General features: G+C 37.8%; 1 protein-coding gene across 1 annotated transcript in view; it reads left to right on the forward strand.

The window, feature by feature from the left end:
- The window catches only part of IQCM (IQ motif containing M), a 544,597-nt gene that overhangs the window by 340,090 nt on the left and 186,113 nt on the right, over positions 1 to 18,394 (forward strand). The window contains exons 13-14 of the mRNA XM_055144242.1: positions 15,786 to 15,984; positions 18,013 to 18,157. Of these exons, the coding sequence (XP_055000217.1) occupies positions 15,786 to 15,984; positions 18,013 to 18,157 (344 nt within the window). The remainder of the gene's footprint in view (positions 1 to 15,785; positions 15,985 to 18,012; positions 18,158 to 18,394) is intronic.

An 18,394-nucleotide genomic window follows, 5' to 3' on the forward strand; every position in this document is an offset into this window, starting at 1 on the left:
TGTCTTTGGAGAAATATAGGCTTATAAGTTTAAGAAAATCTCAGATATCTACTGAAGCTCTACCTGAATGGGGACTTTTATCCATAACACAGTGCCTACATAGTCTTGACTTGAAAATCCAGTCCTTATAAACATATACATTCAGGTGACATTTCACTGAATTTACAGTGATTCTCTAATAACCACATCGTTTTTGGTGTAAATCTCAACACTTACCTCAGGCTGGTATATACAGGTCCCAATTCTGTCTTTAAACCACTCTAGCTCCTAGTTTCCTCTTTTCAGAGTAAGTCTAGCTCCTCTCATTTAAACTAATTTTTATATGTAATAGTTTACAGCATCCTCAATAAATGGTAGTTCAAATTTGTCTGGTAAAATGTTACACCTACTTGCTCATAGGAGTGGAGAGTCCAGGGATATAGACTGTTGTGGGGAACTGAGTGTGTGTTAATAGACATTTCTGTTTCAATGTCCAGTAAAGTCTTCAGAATACACTTAGCTTTCATTAATTTTTTAAAAACTTTTTTAGTGAATCACTATGAGATAGACCCTTACAAAGCTGTTCATATTTGGATTTCAGTCATACAGTATTCCAACACCCATCCCTCCACCAGTGTACATTTCCCAGCACCAGTGTCCCCAGGTTCCCTCCCATAACCCCCAAATCCCACCCCCTACCTAACTCTATCGGAGGCGCCTTTCTTCTCTCACTGTCTCTCCCTGTCTCTATCTCTATCTCTGTCTCTGTCTCTCTGTCTCTCCTTTGGGGCATTGTGATTTGCACTATTGATAATGAAAGGTTATCAAGAATGACTCTTTACCTACTTTTAACCCTCAGATATTGTCCAGCGTGATCATTCCCAGCTATTATTGTCAAACTGGTCTCTCTTCTATCTAACTAACCATCAGCCTCTCACACCCAAGTGGTTAGTTGATCAGTCCTCCTACCCCTGTTTTCCTTAGCTATGGATATTAGTCTTATATTATATATTTTTTATATACCAAAAGCGAATGCAGTCATTCTGTATCTATCCCTCTCCTTCTGACTCATTTCACTCAGCATGATACTCTCCATGTCCATCCATTTATAGGAAAATTTCATGACTTCATTTCTCCTGATAGCTGCATAGTATCCCATTGTGTAGATGTGCCATAGTATTTTTTAGATCCATTCATTTATTTTTGGGCATTTAGGATGTTTATATATTCTAGCTATGATGAATATTGCTGCAATGAACTTAGGAGCACAGATGGTGTTTCTTCTGAGTGTTTTTGGGCCCCGAGGTATATTCTCAGAAGTGGTATTGCTGGGTCAAATGGGAGCTCAATTTCTAGTTTTTTGAGAAACATCCATATTGTTTTCCAAAAAGGTTGAACCAGTTGGCATCCCACATCCGTACCAACACTGATTACTTTTGTTCTTTTGATGTGTGCCAGTCTCTTTGGTATGAGATGATATCTCATTGTTGTTTTGATCTGCATCTCCCTGATGATTAGTAATGAAGAGCATTTTTCATGCGCCTTTTGGCCATTCGAATTTCTTCTTTGAGAAAATTTCTGTTCATTTCATCACCCCATTTTCTGATGGATATTGGGCTTTTTTTTCTTGTAGAGATCAACCAGTGCCTTGTATAGCCTTCATATTATCCCTTTTCAGAAGGATACTGGGTGAATATCCTCAAAAAATCCTGAAATTCATATGAAACAATAACACCCACAAATAGCTAAAGTAGTTCTGGGGAAAAAGTGATGGGAGGCATCACCTTTCCCAACCTCAAACTGTACTACAAAGCGGTAACAATTAAAACAGCATGGTATTGGAAAAAAGATACCAATAGAATAGGATTGAATATCCTTACATGAACCCTCAAATATATGATCATTTAATTTTTGATAAAGGAGCAATACATATGAAGTAGAGCAAAGAAAGCCTCTTTAACAAGTGGTGCTGGCAAAACTGGACAGCTATGTGCAAAAAAACGGGCCTTTACCTAACACCATGCCCAAAAGTCAGATCAAATGGATTAAAGACCTCAATATCAGACCAGAATCCAAAAGGTACATTGAAGACAAGGTTGGCAAAACCCTCAATGATATTGAAACCAAAGGTATCTTCAAAGATGAAATACCACTGACCAAGCAAGTGGTAGCAGAGATAAACAAATGGGACTATCCTTTTTTTTTCTTTTTTCTTTTTTTTACACTCATCTATATTGGATTTGGGGAAAGTGTCATGTCTTTTTTTTTTTATATGAATCACTGAGGTACAGTTACAGACTTACAAACTTTCGTGCTTACATTTCAGTCATATAATGATCGAGTACCCATCCCTCCACCAGTGCCCATTCTCCACCACCATGATCCCAGTATCCCTCCCACCACCCCTCCCCCTCCCCCCCACCCCCCCCTGCCTCTGTGGCAGGGCATTCCAAATGGGACTATCTTAAACTAAGAAGCTCCTGTACCTCAAATGAAGCAGTGACCAGAATACAAAGACAGGCCTTTCATTCATTTTTCACACTCCTTACCTATGCTTGATTCTAACCACTTACTATAGTATTATTTCCTCATTCATAAGGATAAAGGCTATAAATACTATTGCACTATTTTTAATTGCCTCCTGCCCTTTCTGAAAAGAATGGCTTTTTTTAAATTAACTTGTGTCTATGTACACAGAGACAGACACACACAGACACACACACAGACACCAGACACACATCCAGAGAAATCCAGGGAAAGAGAAATATTATTGATGGCTTTCCACCATGATTGACATAACGTGTCCTAGGTAAATCATTGTGGAATTTTATGCCAGGGTCTGGAGAAGTGCATGCTACAAAGGAAAGGGAGTATTAAGCAGAAAAGGAAAAACTATCTACCAAATTCATAAAGGTATCTCAAAGTATTATGCTTAAGAGTATTTAACAGTATTTTAGTAATACTTTTGTCAGTATAGTGTAGTAAGGTCAAATTCTGAACACTATAGGTTGAGTAACAAATCCCATTATTATAGACTGATTAAGGTGGGGATCATCTTCCTCAAGCAACTGTGGCATTGAATTTATTACATGTCTAAAATACAAACAGTATGAAAGAGTTTAAATAACTATGATATACATTGATCTTTGAGATTCTTATATATTCAGTATATTTTAGCAGTTTTCACTGATATACTACCAAATATATATATGTTTATATATATTTATGCCTCTCAGAGAACCCAGCAAGGTACCAAGAGTATCCCGCCTGCACTGCAGAGCCTGGCAAGCTCCCTGTGGAGTATTCAATATGGCAAATACAGTAACAATAACAGGTCTCATTCCCTTGACCGTGAAAAGAGCCTCCAATCATTGGGAAAAACAAGTAAGGAGAGGCTGCTAAAATCTCAGGGCTGGAACAAATGGAGACGTTACTGGTGCCTACTTGAGTAAATCGATGAACAACAGGATGACAGTGATACAGTGATTTATATAATTAGTGGATTAAAGGTGCCTATTAAGGATTGAGGTTAAGAACTTTCTCTGGCATGTAACAGACCTTGGTTTGATTCCCAGAACCACCTTGGTTTGGTCCCCTGAACACCACCAAAAGTGTTTGGTCCCCTGAACACTACCCCGAATACAGAGCCAGGAGTAAGCCCTGAGCACTACTGAGCACTCAAAAAGCCCCCATAAAAGCTCAATCATCCTTATAAGTCATAGAATAATTTGTATAATCAAATCCTGTAACCAACTACAGAATCTTACAAATAAAGCTATAACATTTCCACATCAACTTTACCTACTTGTCACACTTGCCTTAGATAAAGAGCTGACATATGACATCTTCAGTAATCCCCAATCCTCTATGACATTTCATTTTAAATTGCATTTTCCATCTCTGCTAGCATTCTGAAGCACCTTATCCTACTGCACATAGTTTTCTTATATGACCTACATAATCTATAATTAACTTGTTTATAACTGTCTCTTCCACTAGAATTTAAGATCAATGTGGACAGGGAATTCTCTACAGATTTAAGTAACCTATGTATCCACAGTGCTAGAGGACTCCCTCACACAAAATGAAAGAATAAATGAATAAAAAAAATTGTACAATAGAAGATATATATTTATCTCTTTCTCTGTTAATGAAATTTCTCTTTTTTCTAGATCTTTATAGCTTCCATTTCAAGCTTTCTATATCTTCCTGGGTATCTTCTCTGGAATGCCCCATAACTAACTCTAAAAATGGAAATAATTATGTGTGACTTTGCTTACACATTCTCTTCTGTATTTTCTATCTGAGCTAGTAATGGTATTATCCACTCTCTCATCCAATACTACACAAATCAATCTATATTTCCTACCTTGTTTACAAAGATTTTATGAGAACCTTGAAAATTGCTTTCCTGAAATCCAAACACATCATAAATCATTTCCTGGTATAGCAATCTAGTATAAACAACACAACAATAATAAGAAAATTAAATTCAAATAAAGAACATGATTCAGGATAGCATGGCAGTCTTTTTATACACATTCTGGCCCTTGGCACTTAAAAATTTTTCTCACATACCTTCTAATTGATGACTGATAGAAACTGATAATAAATTTCTGGCTCATATTTTGCAGTTTCCTTTTTTGAAAACTAGGACATTTGCCACTCTACAGAATTTTCGCATCAAATTTATTCTCCAATTTTTCAAAGACAGCAGATCAATGAATGCATCTATAAAAGCATTTCTCTGAACTTGGAAAATATAACTAAGAGCAGCATTGTTTTTGTTTATGACATGCATTCTCTCTGAACAGTAAATTTCCTCTCTTTTTCAGCCTGATGGTCATTATTCTTGAACAACATAGAGTCAATCCAAGTTGAGATAATGCATTTCCAATAAACTCCAGGCATTGCTGCTGCTCTTTGCATTCAGACTACTCTCTGAGTAGCTGACTGGAGAGTATGACTTAGTTGTTTTCTTCCAGGGTTATCTACTTCATAGAGAGTCAGAGTAAATCATGTCTATGGTCCATCAGCCCCTTAATCTTGTGAAAGGAAGAAAAGTGTGTGTGTGTTGGGGGGTGGGGTGGAGTAATGGCTTCACCTCTGGGCAATGTTGCCATCTACCAACTCGTACGTTTAGTCCAATGCTATTCTGCTCCCCTGTTTTATTCTTCTAGGTCTTCCTTCCTCAGGATTATTTCTCAATGGTAAAAAGAAGACAATAAAGATAGCTAAAGTAATGCCAAGATTGATCAACTATAGACAAGTAATTGATTCAAGTATCAATTTCTTTTTGCTGATATTATGTTGCAGTTTTTGGTGTGTCCTGGTCTTCCCTTTTGTCAACTTTGCTGTGTTTTGCCTACTTTCTTGGTTTTTAGAATATTTACTTTTCTCTGCATCTTCAAAACTACTGATCTGCTTGTTACTCTTTACAAGAGTGTTTAAATTTCTCTTGTAAATAATAGAATTTCTAGTGGTCTTCATCTACTATTTATCATCTCTTGCAAGGGTTCTGTCCTAGAGAACTCTGCATCGGGCAGGAGCATGGCTGGAAGTGGATTCTCAGTTGTCTAGAGCTATGAACATATTTAGAAACTTGTACAGATGAGTCTTCCAAGGTCAACATGTCAGCACCATCTAATTTCCTTATTTTGACTGATTATATGGAAACATCACACTTTGGGGGCCCACAGATAATGCTAAGTAACAAGGCACTGATAGTAGGGCTCTCTGGTAGAGATGAATATTGACCTGTTGACTTAATATTGAGGCTGAATTGAGAGTTTTTGCTTTCTTCCTTGGAATAAAAATAGCTGGGATTCTAGAGAAGTCTTAAAATAACTTCTAACACATGTTCTGGGATGGTGTTACCCGGTTGCTACAGTGAGTGGAGTGCAGAACTGACCATCTGAAATTTCCTAGTAATGCGGACAGTGGTTGGGATTCCTTTCTGGATAAGCGTGGTTCTTGAAAGGAAAACAGGAAGAATCTCTCTAAGAAACAGCAGACTTAATTATTAGAAGAATACATACAACTTCTCATCTCTGAACCAATATCATTCTACCCACAACTAAAATGATGAGTGAATTTCTCAAGCAGGGAAAATGAGAATGTCAACAATTTTCTTTGAGGAACTCATCAAGAGCGGGGAGTTGAGAGGTAGACTCATGTGGAGAAGGGATGGCAATATGACATTATACCACTGCGGGTTGCTATGAAGACTGTTCCCATATTTTTGGGCTTTCTAATAGACTGACCCATTGATATCTTACTCTCAGTCTATGTGTGCCTATTTGTGGGACTCCTTAATTCCTGGAAATGACAGTCTCCCAAACATATATGGCAGGGAATAAAATATTAAGAATATTATGAAACATTTCTGTCAGAATCACCTTACTTATTTTAGAAATTTATTGCATTATTAAAATAACTATTCTTATTGGGACAAGGGACAAGGAATGTGAACAGTCTATGTTTTCTGCCATTTCTGAACTTATATGAGAGATGGTGAGAATGGACTGAGCCAGCTCCACAACATACTAAAGACTGGGTGGGAACAGAGGATTGCCTCACAAGGAATGAATGACTGTTTGGAGGTAATAGTAGATAATTCATTATGTTTCATTTCCCACAGACAAACTGATGCAGCAGGGACAGCTCTATTCCCTGAGCCACAAAAATTAATTCTTGGTACACCTTTGGCATAAATACCCAAGTTATTTTATTTTATTTTATTTTATTTTGCTTTTTGGGTCACACCTGGCTCTGCACAAGGGTTACTCCTGGCTCTGCACTCAGGAACCATCCCTGGCGGTGCTCAGGGGACCATATGGGATGCTGGGAATCGAACCCGGGTCAGACGCGTGCAAGGCAAACGCCCTACCTGCTGTGCTATCGCTCCAGCCCCTACCCAAGTTATTTTAATCACCTCCAAGAATATTTTTCCCAATGCCCTGATAAAAGGTAGGTACACATGTTTGGTTTAAAGAATTTTCCAAAAATACATCCTAGGTTACATTGACCAGAAAGTCAAAATCATTTAAATTTGGACAAAAACAGTATTTCCTTTCTGCTTCTGATTTTCTTTTATGTGAAATGATAATTGCAGCTAAATGCATAATAGTGATTCTCCAAAAATGTTTATCTGTGCTGGGAGGATGGGAAAATTGTGTTCTTGAAGGGAATTTAGAATTAAAATACATCTACCTTGATTTGAAGAATCATTGGAAAATTGAAACCAAGCACCTGTAGATGTGGCATTAATGAACTGGGAGAGTTTTCTTTTAGGAGATCATCTGAAGTTTCTGTGAAAGATCTGAAAGTCTGTGGGGACAGGGTAAAAAAAGTCCTCCCTACATGCTCTCTCTCTAGCATTTCTGGGTAAGTACTGCTTAGAGCATTTCAGAGACTAAACTGAGGTGAACATACTTCAAGGCTCTCAACAGACAATTTGCCCCAGTCTTCAATATGATCTACTTAAAGGAACCGTTGCCAAACTGGCAGCAGGAGAAACAGGAGGGCAATTGGTTTTCTGGGGTGCTGGGGAAGACTCTCTTTGTGAGAACTGATAAAGCTCTTTCCTCTGTCTCTCTTGGAGAGTTCCGGCAAGCTACTGAGAGTACCCCGCCCATGGGGCAGAGCCTGGCAAGCTACCCTTGACATATTTGATTTGCCAAAAACAGTAACAACTCTCACAATGGAGATTTTCTGGTGCCCGCTCGAGCAAACTGATGAACAGGATGACAAGGGAGTCTAGAAAACATAGACAACAACATTCCTTACTCAGCTACGCAAGCCATTTCAAGAGTTTGCCTGAATTGCAGTGGTGTTTTCTTCCACTTCAGGAGGATTGCATCTTATTTTCAAAAGATCCAGAACTCTTATCTGATTTTTTGAAGTGAACAGGTTTTGTAGCCTGAAGTAGTAAGCTCTTGGGAAGATTTGGAATGAAACACTAAAATAATACAGAAACAAGTATGGATTTCATGGAGGTATATCATACCCCTGTTGTTAAAGACTCTGTCACTAGTGTTGCTGTTGAATATGTTTTGAATATGTTTGAATATGTTTTCAAACTGGACTGGAGTGATAGCACAGTGGGTAGGGCATTTGCCTTGCACACAGCCGACCCAGGTTCGATTCCTCTGTCCCTCTGGCAGAGTTCGGCAAGCTCCCGAGAGTACCCCGGCCATGTGGCAGAGCCTGCCAAGCTACCCTTGACGTATCCGATATGCCAAAAACAGTAACAAGTCTCACAATGGAGACGTTTCTGGTGCCCGCTCAAGCAAAACAACAGAATGGCAGTGCTACAGTGCAGTGCTATGTTTTCAAACTGAGGGAGATCAAAGCAGAGCCCAAGTTGCTTCATTCTTTACCAATGTCGTTTTCAAATCCAGCATTCAAAGCACGGGAGTAGCACATGTTTCTACTTCAAGGCTGCACGTACAGGAAACGAAAACCCTCCACACAGCTTGGTAGCAGAGGATCCAAATCAGAGTAAATTGTGTAAATTATAACTAAATTGCAAAGCATTTGGACCAAACAGGCCTGATAGTCTAATCAGGAAAGCGGTGATATTTACTTTTCGATAATGCAGGTTGGAAGAGGAATTGGGGGAGGGAGGCATCACAAATCTCTTTTAATATATTTCTGAACTTGGCAGCCTGAACTAGTTTTGTCACATATTTGCAGCTTAAAAAGTCTTTGGCTTTTACAACAGCCAAAATAAGTATCCTTTAATCACTTTCAACCTATGAACAGATGGGCAAACAGTGCTTTTATAAATGGAGCATACAAAATACTTCAATATCAGCCAAAACTAATTAGTAGCAATATCTGAACCAAACTCTAAAACTGATTTAGTGTTTAATATATATTATCATATAAGCATTAGCAGTTGAAAGGAAATTCCCTGTTTAAATGTTTGCCAAGCTTAGTGTCTAATGTTCAGACATGATTAACTTACTAATTAACTTATTGTATCTTTTCTCACATGCAATCTTGTTTAATGATTTCTTTTCTCACAGAAAACTATTTGATTTGATGTCTTGCTCAGAGATTTGTTGAATTTCAGTAGAAAAAGTTAAGTTTGACTGTTCAATCCTATTTTTCCCTTCCAGTTTCCTATTGGGTGATTTTGGGGGGATGATTTGAGGACCAAGATAATTCTCTCCTATTGTGGAAACTTTTTTTTAGATGTGTCTCACCTCTGATGACACTCAGTTATATTTCACAAAGAAAATTCTTTTATAGAAGTTTTCTAGGGACTCCTCATAAAAATATTTAAAATAATTCTCTATGTATTAAAATTATTTAGTTAATTGGGAAACGTTGTTAATCGTGTGGTTAAGAATGGAATCATGCTTTTGGTGATAGACAATGTGGTATAGACATCTTTATTTATATTGCTATAATGGTGTTTTACATATATTTAACTCATATGCAATACAGTTTACAGATAAAATAGATTATTTTTTATTAACATATGTAGTATTATTTCTAGTGCTGTATTAAATTATGATCAATGTTAATGTTTTCTGACATTAGGGTTTTTTCTCTTGATTTCTAAGGGCTTAGTTGGAACCAGCAACCTATTATTTAAACAAAGTTCATTCTTATTCATACAAATAAAGGCAAATAAATATACTAAGAGCTTTATAAAATGAGGGTGTTTGGATATTTAAAAATATACATATCAGTACCTATTTAATAAATAGAGCTAATTATTTTTTGTTCTGCTGATCTTCAATTAAGCACACTACCTGAAGTTGCCATTTTCTGGGATAAAAAAAATCACTGTGGGTTTATGGTTATACTAGTTTAAATAGAGAGGCTCATAATCATGTCTTTTTCTCCTATAAATTATTAAAGTACATTCATCATGAGGCCATTATTTTTTTTTTTTGGTTTTTGGGTCACACCTGGCGATGCACAGGGGTTACTCCTGGCTCTGCACTCAGGAATTACTCCTGGCGGTGCTCAGGGGACCATATGGGATGCTGGGATTTGAACCCGGGTCGGCCGCATTCAAGGCAAACGCCCTACCCGCTATGCTATCACTCCAGCCCCGAGGGCATTATTTTTTTAATGTTTCTTTCACAAGAGGTAATTTGTAAGCTATAAGTTGAAATAGGTGCCCTGGGCATGGGCGAGAAAGGAAGAAGCCTCCATTAAAGACATGGCTGAGCAGCTTGATAAACATTTAGTATGTGTTTGAGTGTAACAGTGCATGGTACCACAGTGGGAGGGATAGAGTCCTTGATTAAGATTGGACATATGAATTTTAAGAATTTAGTCGCTGACTTCCTTTGGATAATAACGTATTATTCAGTGAGTACATGAAAAACCTCAGCTTAGAAATAATTACCTCATAAAATTTGACTGTTGGTGTGTTATTATTGGGTTACTATTATTTACCTCTAGAAAAAAATCTCCAAAATATAAATGTGACAAATTTTACTTCAGCTTTTGGGTTAAAAATTTGTCAATTATCTATTACTTCCAAGAAACTCCCAAATTAAATGATTCAAAACCACACCTCTCATTTCTTATAAGGCAGTTCTGGAGATGTGGTCTGGAGTCAGCTAATAGGAGTCTGGCTCACTTGAAAGAATACAACTTGTCATTTCTGCATATAATCTCATTTTTTTAATTAAATGGAAAAACGTTGAAAACTTGCTTGTTTTCATGTAGATAAAGAGTTATGAGAGTCAAACAGTGTTCAGCATATTTAGGTAAATGACATGAGCTGGCACAGCATCCATTCTGCCGAATCTTCTTAGCAAAAGCAAATCAAAGAGCAGCTCAGAATCACAGACATTGCCTCTAAATTAGGTAGAACAGTGTAAAAAACTAAAGAGCGCCGAGGGGGCGCGTGCACTCGCGGGCTCTCCGGGCGGCTCTGTCTCACCACCCGCGTTCGGTGCTCTGGAACCGCAGTGTGTGGGCTGGATTGGGATGGCCGGTGGTCAAGGACAGGCGAAGGAAGAACGAGGACCAAGCTGGTTGCTGATTAGTTACCGTTTATTCAATCTTCAAACTTTCTCATCTCCCGCACTCCCAGCTCCGGCCTGTCTCTGGATCTACTGCTCAACTCTGCTTCTCTCTGGCTTCTCTCTCCTCCTCCTTTTCTCTCCCACCTTGCCCTCTAGGCTACCACCAGCCAGGTAGCCAAATCAACATAAGAAAGCCCTTCCTGAGGGCAGGGCACTCCAAAGCCCTTCCTCACTCTTAAGGTTTTTTTCTTTTCCTTAGTCCAGGAACTTATTAACATCTCAATACTAGTTATTTTTGTATGGACATAGCAAGGGATACATTGAGGCCTGCAAGGCAGCTCTCCTGGCAACATCTTGCCACAGGCTCAGACCACAGCACTCAGGCCAGATTAATCATTCCTCACCCTAGCAGGGTCCAAATCTAGTTATCACTGTTTGGATCATGACAGCATTTGTCCATGATCAAGCTCTTAACTTATAGTTAAGCATTAGGCACTTTGGCCAGGCCCATCTCGATGCCAGGGTAGCACACAACTCACCGCTTGCCCTGGGTCCTTCTTGTCCCACGTTGGGACCGTGCTTTGGGGGTGCTAGGAAGTAAGGGCAGCTGAGGCTTAGGTCAAGAGAACAGATGCCCTGGAGGAAAATATCAAGTAGAGTCAAATGACTCCCAGGTTACAAAGCATAGCATTTGTTAAGTCTTCCTGTGTCCATACAAAAAGGACTTGCTCTGAATAAACTATGCAAAGGACTCAAGGAGAAGAGAAAAACATTATTTACAAGTCAACAGAACACCAAGAAAGAAGCTACAAATAAACAAAGAGGAATAGGAGCACTGTAACGGGAGTAACCCAATAAACCTAAACTACTGAGGCTATGTTATCCTACAGAACAGCAGTATTTATATTATAAAGATAGAGATATTAGGAGGAATGGATTCATCACCAATGTAATAGAATTACCACCATAGGCTCTAATGCGTATTTATTAATAATAATACAGCTGCTACCTACACAATTGTATTATTTCTGCATACAGTTAAAGAGGACAACTTTGAGCCAATATGGGCCACTGTCTTGGGTTCAAAATCTTGGGGATAGTAGTGAAAATCTATGTCTTCAAAGTGATGAGTACAGAAGCTTTATCAGGACATGTCACAAGCAGCTTGCATAAGGGAGAGTGACCTAGAACCAATACCTAGAGGAAAAAGGTTAAGGAACTCCTGTGATTAGGGAGCGGGAATTAGTGAGGGGCTTACATATCTGGGTAATGTCACTCACCATCTGGGTGACAGGGTCTGTACAGAGCACTCTGAAGGGCAGCTGGCATCTTAGCTGGCACAAAGTTTATCTCTTCTGTGTCTAAAGGCTGTCAGCTATAGGTTTATGGGTTATACCAAGCAAACAGGCTTCCAGTGGGTTACATTATGCACATTGGTTATATTTAAGACAACTGAAAGTCTAAGAATTTTAGGTTTGGAGCCAGCCTGTGTTTTATTAACAGCTAATTATGTCCTGAGATGGAAACTCCACTGGAGCCTGTATATAAGGACCATCTTTGGTAAATTTATCCAGTAAATATGCCAGACTCAATTTTGCATGTCTAGCATCTTTCCATTTCAATAGTGAAAAAACATCTTTTGTATAGTCCTGCAGATATCTAGGCCCTAAAATGATAGACTATAAGGCAGCATTTTTTTTAAATCAGAAACACTAATTTGGGGAAAACAGCATTCGAGAAAGATTCAGAGGCACATAGTATGACCAAAATTGCTTTTTTAAAATTGAAATAGCCATAGGTCCTTAAATATTTGGAATACCAAATTTTGAAAGAAATAGATTTCAAGGAAGAAAAATGTTTTATACGTTATGAAAGGGACTTTTTATGATATAAGAACTTTTGATAGTTTGACAAGCCTTATAAGGCAACTGAATGATTTTTCTGGTTATATTAAGATTAGTCTGTGCACACAAAGTCATTTTGTCACTGTTTTAGAAAGTTAATCAAATCCTAATTGTACCCTTTTTTACACTATCTATGAAATATTTTATAACCAAAGTCACAACTTGGTTTATATTTTATGATTTAGCTCATCAAAGTTTACCCAACTTTGTCAAATGTATCATACATCTTAGCTTCTTTACAAATTTATTAAGAATTCAATTTAAATTTAAGTCATAGTTTTCTATCAATGTTTCTATAAATAATTGTTTAACTCCAATTTCCCCTCTTGTTTGCTTTTTCAACAAACTAATTATGTAGAGAGATACTAGAGATTGAGTTTCATATGTTTAGGGTTTAATGTAAACTTATTTTCTTTTGGATAAACGAAAAGTGCCTGCCATAGAGGCAAACTGGGAAGAAGGTGCTGGGGGGCTGGGTTGGTGGGAGAGAAACTGGAGACATCAGTGGTAGGAAATACACACTGGTGAAGGGAAGGGTATGACTTAAATCCAATCATGAACAACTTTGTAACCGTGTATCTTATGTTAATTGCAAAATTTATATTTAAAAACAAATCATCATCATCATCATCATCATCATCATCATCATCATCATCATCATCATCATCATCATCATCCCGTTGATCACCGAATTTCTCCAGCGGTCTCAGTAACGTCTCCATTTGTCCTAACTCTAAGATTTTAGAAGCCTCTCTCTACTCATCCTTCCCAACGGTGCCCCATTGGAGGCTCTTTCAGGGCCAGGGGAATGAGACCTGACAAATATAATATATATATCTTTTGCTCCAGCAAATCTCACTTGTAAACTAGGCCTATTTGGGAATAAGGGAGTCAAAACGAATCTTTGAGGATATTCATTATGAATGGCCTTTGATATGCATCTGATCTCCATTCTAGTGCACCTAAAATTATGCCTTGAATGATTTTAGCTATACAGATGTTTAAGTGCCCTTTAATACAGGGCATATTGGGGGCTGGAGCAATAGCACAGCAAGTAGAGCATTTGCCTTACATGCAGCCAATCCGGGTTCGATTCCCAGCATCCCATATGGTTCCCTGAGCACCGCCAGGAGTAATACCTGAGTGCAGAAGAGCCAGGAATAACTCCTGTGCATTGCCAGGTATTACCCCAAAGAGCAAGAAAAAAAAATATATATATATATATTCTTATATATTCTTTTTGGGTCACACCCGCGGGTTGGCTGCATGCAAGGCAAATGCCCTACCTGCTGTGCTATCACTCCAGCCCCATGACTCTTACCCACTAAAGCACCTTGTATGTCAGAGGTGTGTAGTTAAAGCTGCCCAAGGCCCAGCTGTGCCACAGAAAAGCAAGCTAGGAAAGGTGATGGTTCCTCGCCTTTGGGAGAAGGCAATGCATAAACTTCAGACAAAGCTGAGAGTCTGTGCTATGGGGCTGGAGAGGGAGCTCAAAGGGTGGGCACAGGCTTTGCATGTGAGAGACCCCTCGTCAGTACCCGACACCCTGTCATCCTCAGCACTGCTGGAAACAATCTCTGAGCCTGAATCATGACTCGATCCTGAACTCCCCTGGATATGACCCCCAAACAACAACAACTACAAAGATATGTGCTTGGCTATAGTGTCTCGTGTCCACCATCTCTAGCTTGAGGCCTTGACCTCTCAGATTCCAGCTCTTTCAGCTCTGTACATGTAGCAGTGGGCTGGAGCGATAGCACAGCGGTAGGGCGTTCACCTTTCATGCGACCAACCTGTGTTCGACCCCTCCGCCCCTCTTGGAGAGCCCTGCAAGCTACTGAGAGTATTGCGCCCGCAGGGTAGAGCCTGGCAAGTTACCCATGGCTTATCGGATATGCCAACAACAGTAACAATAAGTGTCACAATGAGAGACGTTACTGGTGTCCACTCGAACAAATCGATGAGCAACCTCATGCCTCAAAAAAATTTGTGTGTCAAAACAAGCTCAGGAAATTCTGAGGGAAATAAAGGAACAGAATCAGTGAGAATAATTCTAAGAAGAAAGTTGGGCTTGTATAATGGAATTTTAGGGTGGGACTAGCCTCTCACGAAAGGTTAGGTATCTTTATTGAACTTTGTTGTGAAAGAGAGCTGTAGGTACAAGGTATTTGGAAGAAAAAAAATCCTTTCTTTTTGCTAAAAATTTCTAGGGAACTACACTTCAGATTTTGGAAGACTTTGGAAAAATAAACAATCCATAACACCACCATTTAGAAAATGCAAGGAAGCAAAAAATAGACACAAAATTGCTGTTTCAATTTGTTGGTGGTCAGAGTCTTCCATTTTCTCCTAGGACCCTATAGATTGTCATTCCTAGGACCACATAGATCAATATTTCAGGATTGGTTATAAGTGAATCTCCAACATGATCCCTCACTTTTGATCTTAAAGTGTATATTCCTACAATTCCTACAGTCTTTCTCAGTTAACACTTAGACATCAAATGACCTTTCAAATGATGTTCGATAGAGTAGCAAAGCCAAGCATTTTTTGAAGTATAATATTTAGTTTAAAATTGAATCTAGGATAGTCAAGTTATTTTGATTAACTTGCCCTAACCGATGAAAATCTTTTGCTTATATATACTGTGTCTTTTTCTTCTGAATAGTTGTGGTAAGCTTTTCTTTTAAGTTTTATTTCCTCAAAAGGTCAGTAGTATACCTTATATCGATTCTGACAATTTAATGTCTTTTGGAGTCCTCTTGATATATTTAATTGCTTAATTTTATGTACCAATCTTAATACTTTGTTATTTCAATAATATTTAATATATGACTGCTTAAAAGCATTGTTTTTATTAACTATTATAAGGAAGATTTTTTTCTTTCTTTTTTTTTTTTAGGATGCAATCTTCTTTCAGTAGAAGGATTAAATATAGCAGTAAAGTTAAAAGGATTGGACCACACATAGAAATATTCCAGCTGTTCCGGAAAAAGAAAAAACCTAAAGCAGACCAAAAAACAATTGCAAAGATTACTATAATGCAGGCAGCTGTCAGAGGATGGCTTGAACGCAGACGAATGAAAAGAATACTGGCCAAGGTAAGGCATATGCTAAATATCATAATGTGTTCAAATTTCTTACATAGATTCCATTAAGTAGACTTTTGAATAGCCATCCGAATATTATGTTTGTGACTTTTCTAAGATTTGTCCACATTACTCAAGGTAAGAAAATGTGAATAATCTTCTCTGTTGACACTTTCTGATGGTGTAACATCTTTTGCCCAACAGTTTTGGGACTTACTCATACGACAGAAAGCAACTCCCTGCATGAAAGTTGTTTCTATTTGCAATCTTTTCAGGTATACTTTCTTCCACTTTCTAGAAGATGGCTACAGTTGAAGAGCATAAGTGTGTATTCTAAAGGAAACACACACACAAACTCACACAGAAAACATACACACAAACACATACACACATACCCTCTGAGAAACCTTCATTAACAGTAATCCTGGCTTTCAAATTAATTGTAAAAAACATCAAAAACAATAAGTGTAATGAAAGTAAATTTTCTAGGAAAGAAACCAAAACAAAAAATAAAAGATATATAAAAATTATAACTACAATCATTCAAGTAAATTAAGAGAAATATTATTATTTAAAATGTGGGCTCTATAGTATCTCTGAGTTTTGAAAGAAGCAATGTAACTTTTCTTTTAAAATTAAAAAAATTATTTATTCACCATGATATCACAAAGTTATTCATGACTTGGTTTCAGGCATAAAATGTCTCAACACTAATTCCTTAAATTAGTTTTTTATGTTTTACTTGTAAATGCTATGGAAGCTTATCAGAGGAAAGTAGAGGACTGAGAGGAAGATATATAACTTAAATGCATTTCTTAAAATAATTCATTCTTGATTCAAAAAGAATGGAAGATAAATCTATAAAACAATAAAGGGGAGCAGATATAATATTATGGGTAATAGCATGGTGGGTAGGGTGTTTGCCTTGCATGTGGCCAACCTGGGTTCGATTTCGCTGTCCCTCTCAGAGAGCCCGGCAAGCTACAGAGAGTATCCCGCCTGCACGGCAGCCTGGCAAGCTACCCGTGGTATATTTGATATGCCAAAAACAGTAACAACAAGTCTCACAATGGAGACGTTACTGGTGCCTGCTCAAGCAAATCGATGAACAATGGGGCAACAGTGCTACAGTGCTAATATAAAATCTAAAAATCATTAAATGAAAAGTAAAACAGAACTGTCTATTTAAAAAAGACAAATAGTTGATATAGATTAATTGCTATACTTTAAAAGGTCTAGTGGAATGAAAAAAGTACATGCATGTAAACAAGAATATACTCACAGTTAAAAGGTATACAGATAAGAACTATTCATGTCTTGAGAGATTTCTCACCATTTGAAATTTTGTGAAATTAGTAAAATTGAAGTGTCCAGTAAAGATAGCTGTGTAATTTTCAAAAGAAAAGAAATAAACTGATTTGAATATGCTTAGGCAAGATTTTTCCATTACAGAATATGTCTTAATAGTACTGTAATTTTTTTCCTGGATGAGGAAAGAATATTATGAGGGCTACATAATAAAGAAATCTGGACACCATCCTTAGGTGCTTCTATGAAAGTATCATAGAAACCTCTATCAATGGGAAATGATGATAAAGACACTTCCAATGAAATTTTTTGAACTTCAGGTAGATAATTTTATTCTATAATTCATGCACTTGAGCAATAAGCATTCACAGATATATCCCTGTCACTGTCACTGTCACTGTCATCCCTTTTGCTCATCAATTCACTCGAGCGGGCACCAATAACGCCTCCATTGTGAGACTTGTTTGAATACGCCACGGGTAGTTTGCCAGGCTCTGCTGTGCGGGCAAGATACTCTTGGTAACTTGCTGGGCTCTTTGAGAGGGACAGAATTAAACCCAGGTCAACCACGTGCAAGGCAAACGCCCTACCTGATGTGCTATCGTTCCAGCCCAGATATATCTCTAGTCTAAGAAATGAGATATGACAGATATAATTAATATGGGAAGCCAGATTAAAATCAAAGTAGCAGAAATATATAAGGAATTTACTTTTGGCATTGCTATTTTCCAGGCTCTGGATCATGGGAAAAATTTGAGAGAGGTAATTAGCATGTATTCCTCCCAAATCTATCGTGTGAAATATCGACTTGGTCTTCCGAGGACAAGACAAGTTTTACAGTTATCAGATTTAGAAGAATGGATGGATAGGAAAAAATGTAAGTGATACAGTAATTTATCATCTAATTTATGAATGAAGTAAATCACAAAATTTGCATATGATTTTCATTAAATTACACAGAGATACAAAAGCTAGCCTATACTTTATATTGTCTTAAGAAAGCTCTTTGAATTTTAAGGTGACATATTGTGTGTTTTAATTAACTTGCAAGTATTCTGTTTATAAGCAATGGAAAACCCATTCTGGTTAATAAAAAATAACTAGAGTGTAAAGT

The sequence above is a fragment of the Sorex araneus genome, chromosome 7 (assembly GCF_027595985.1).
Source record: "Sorex araneus isolate mSorAra2 chromosome 7, mSorAra2.pri, whole genome shotgun sequence".
NCBI lineage: Eukaryota > Metazoa > Chordata > Mammalia > Eulipotyphla > Soricidae > Sorex > Sorex araneus.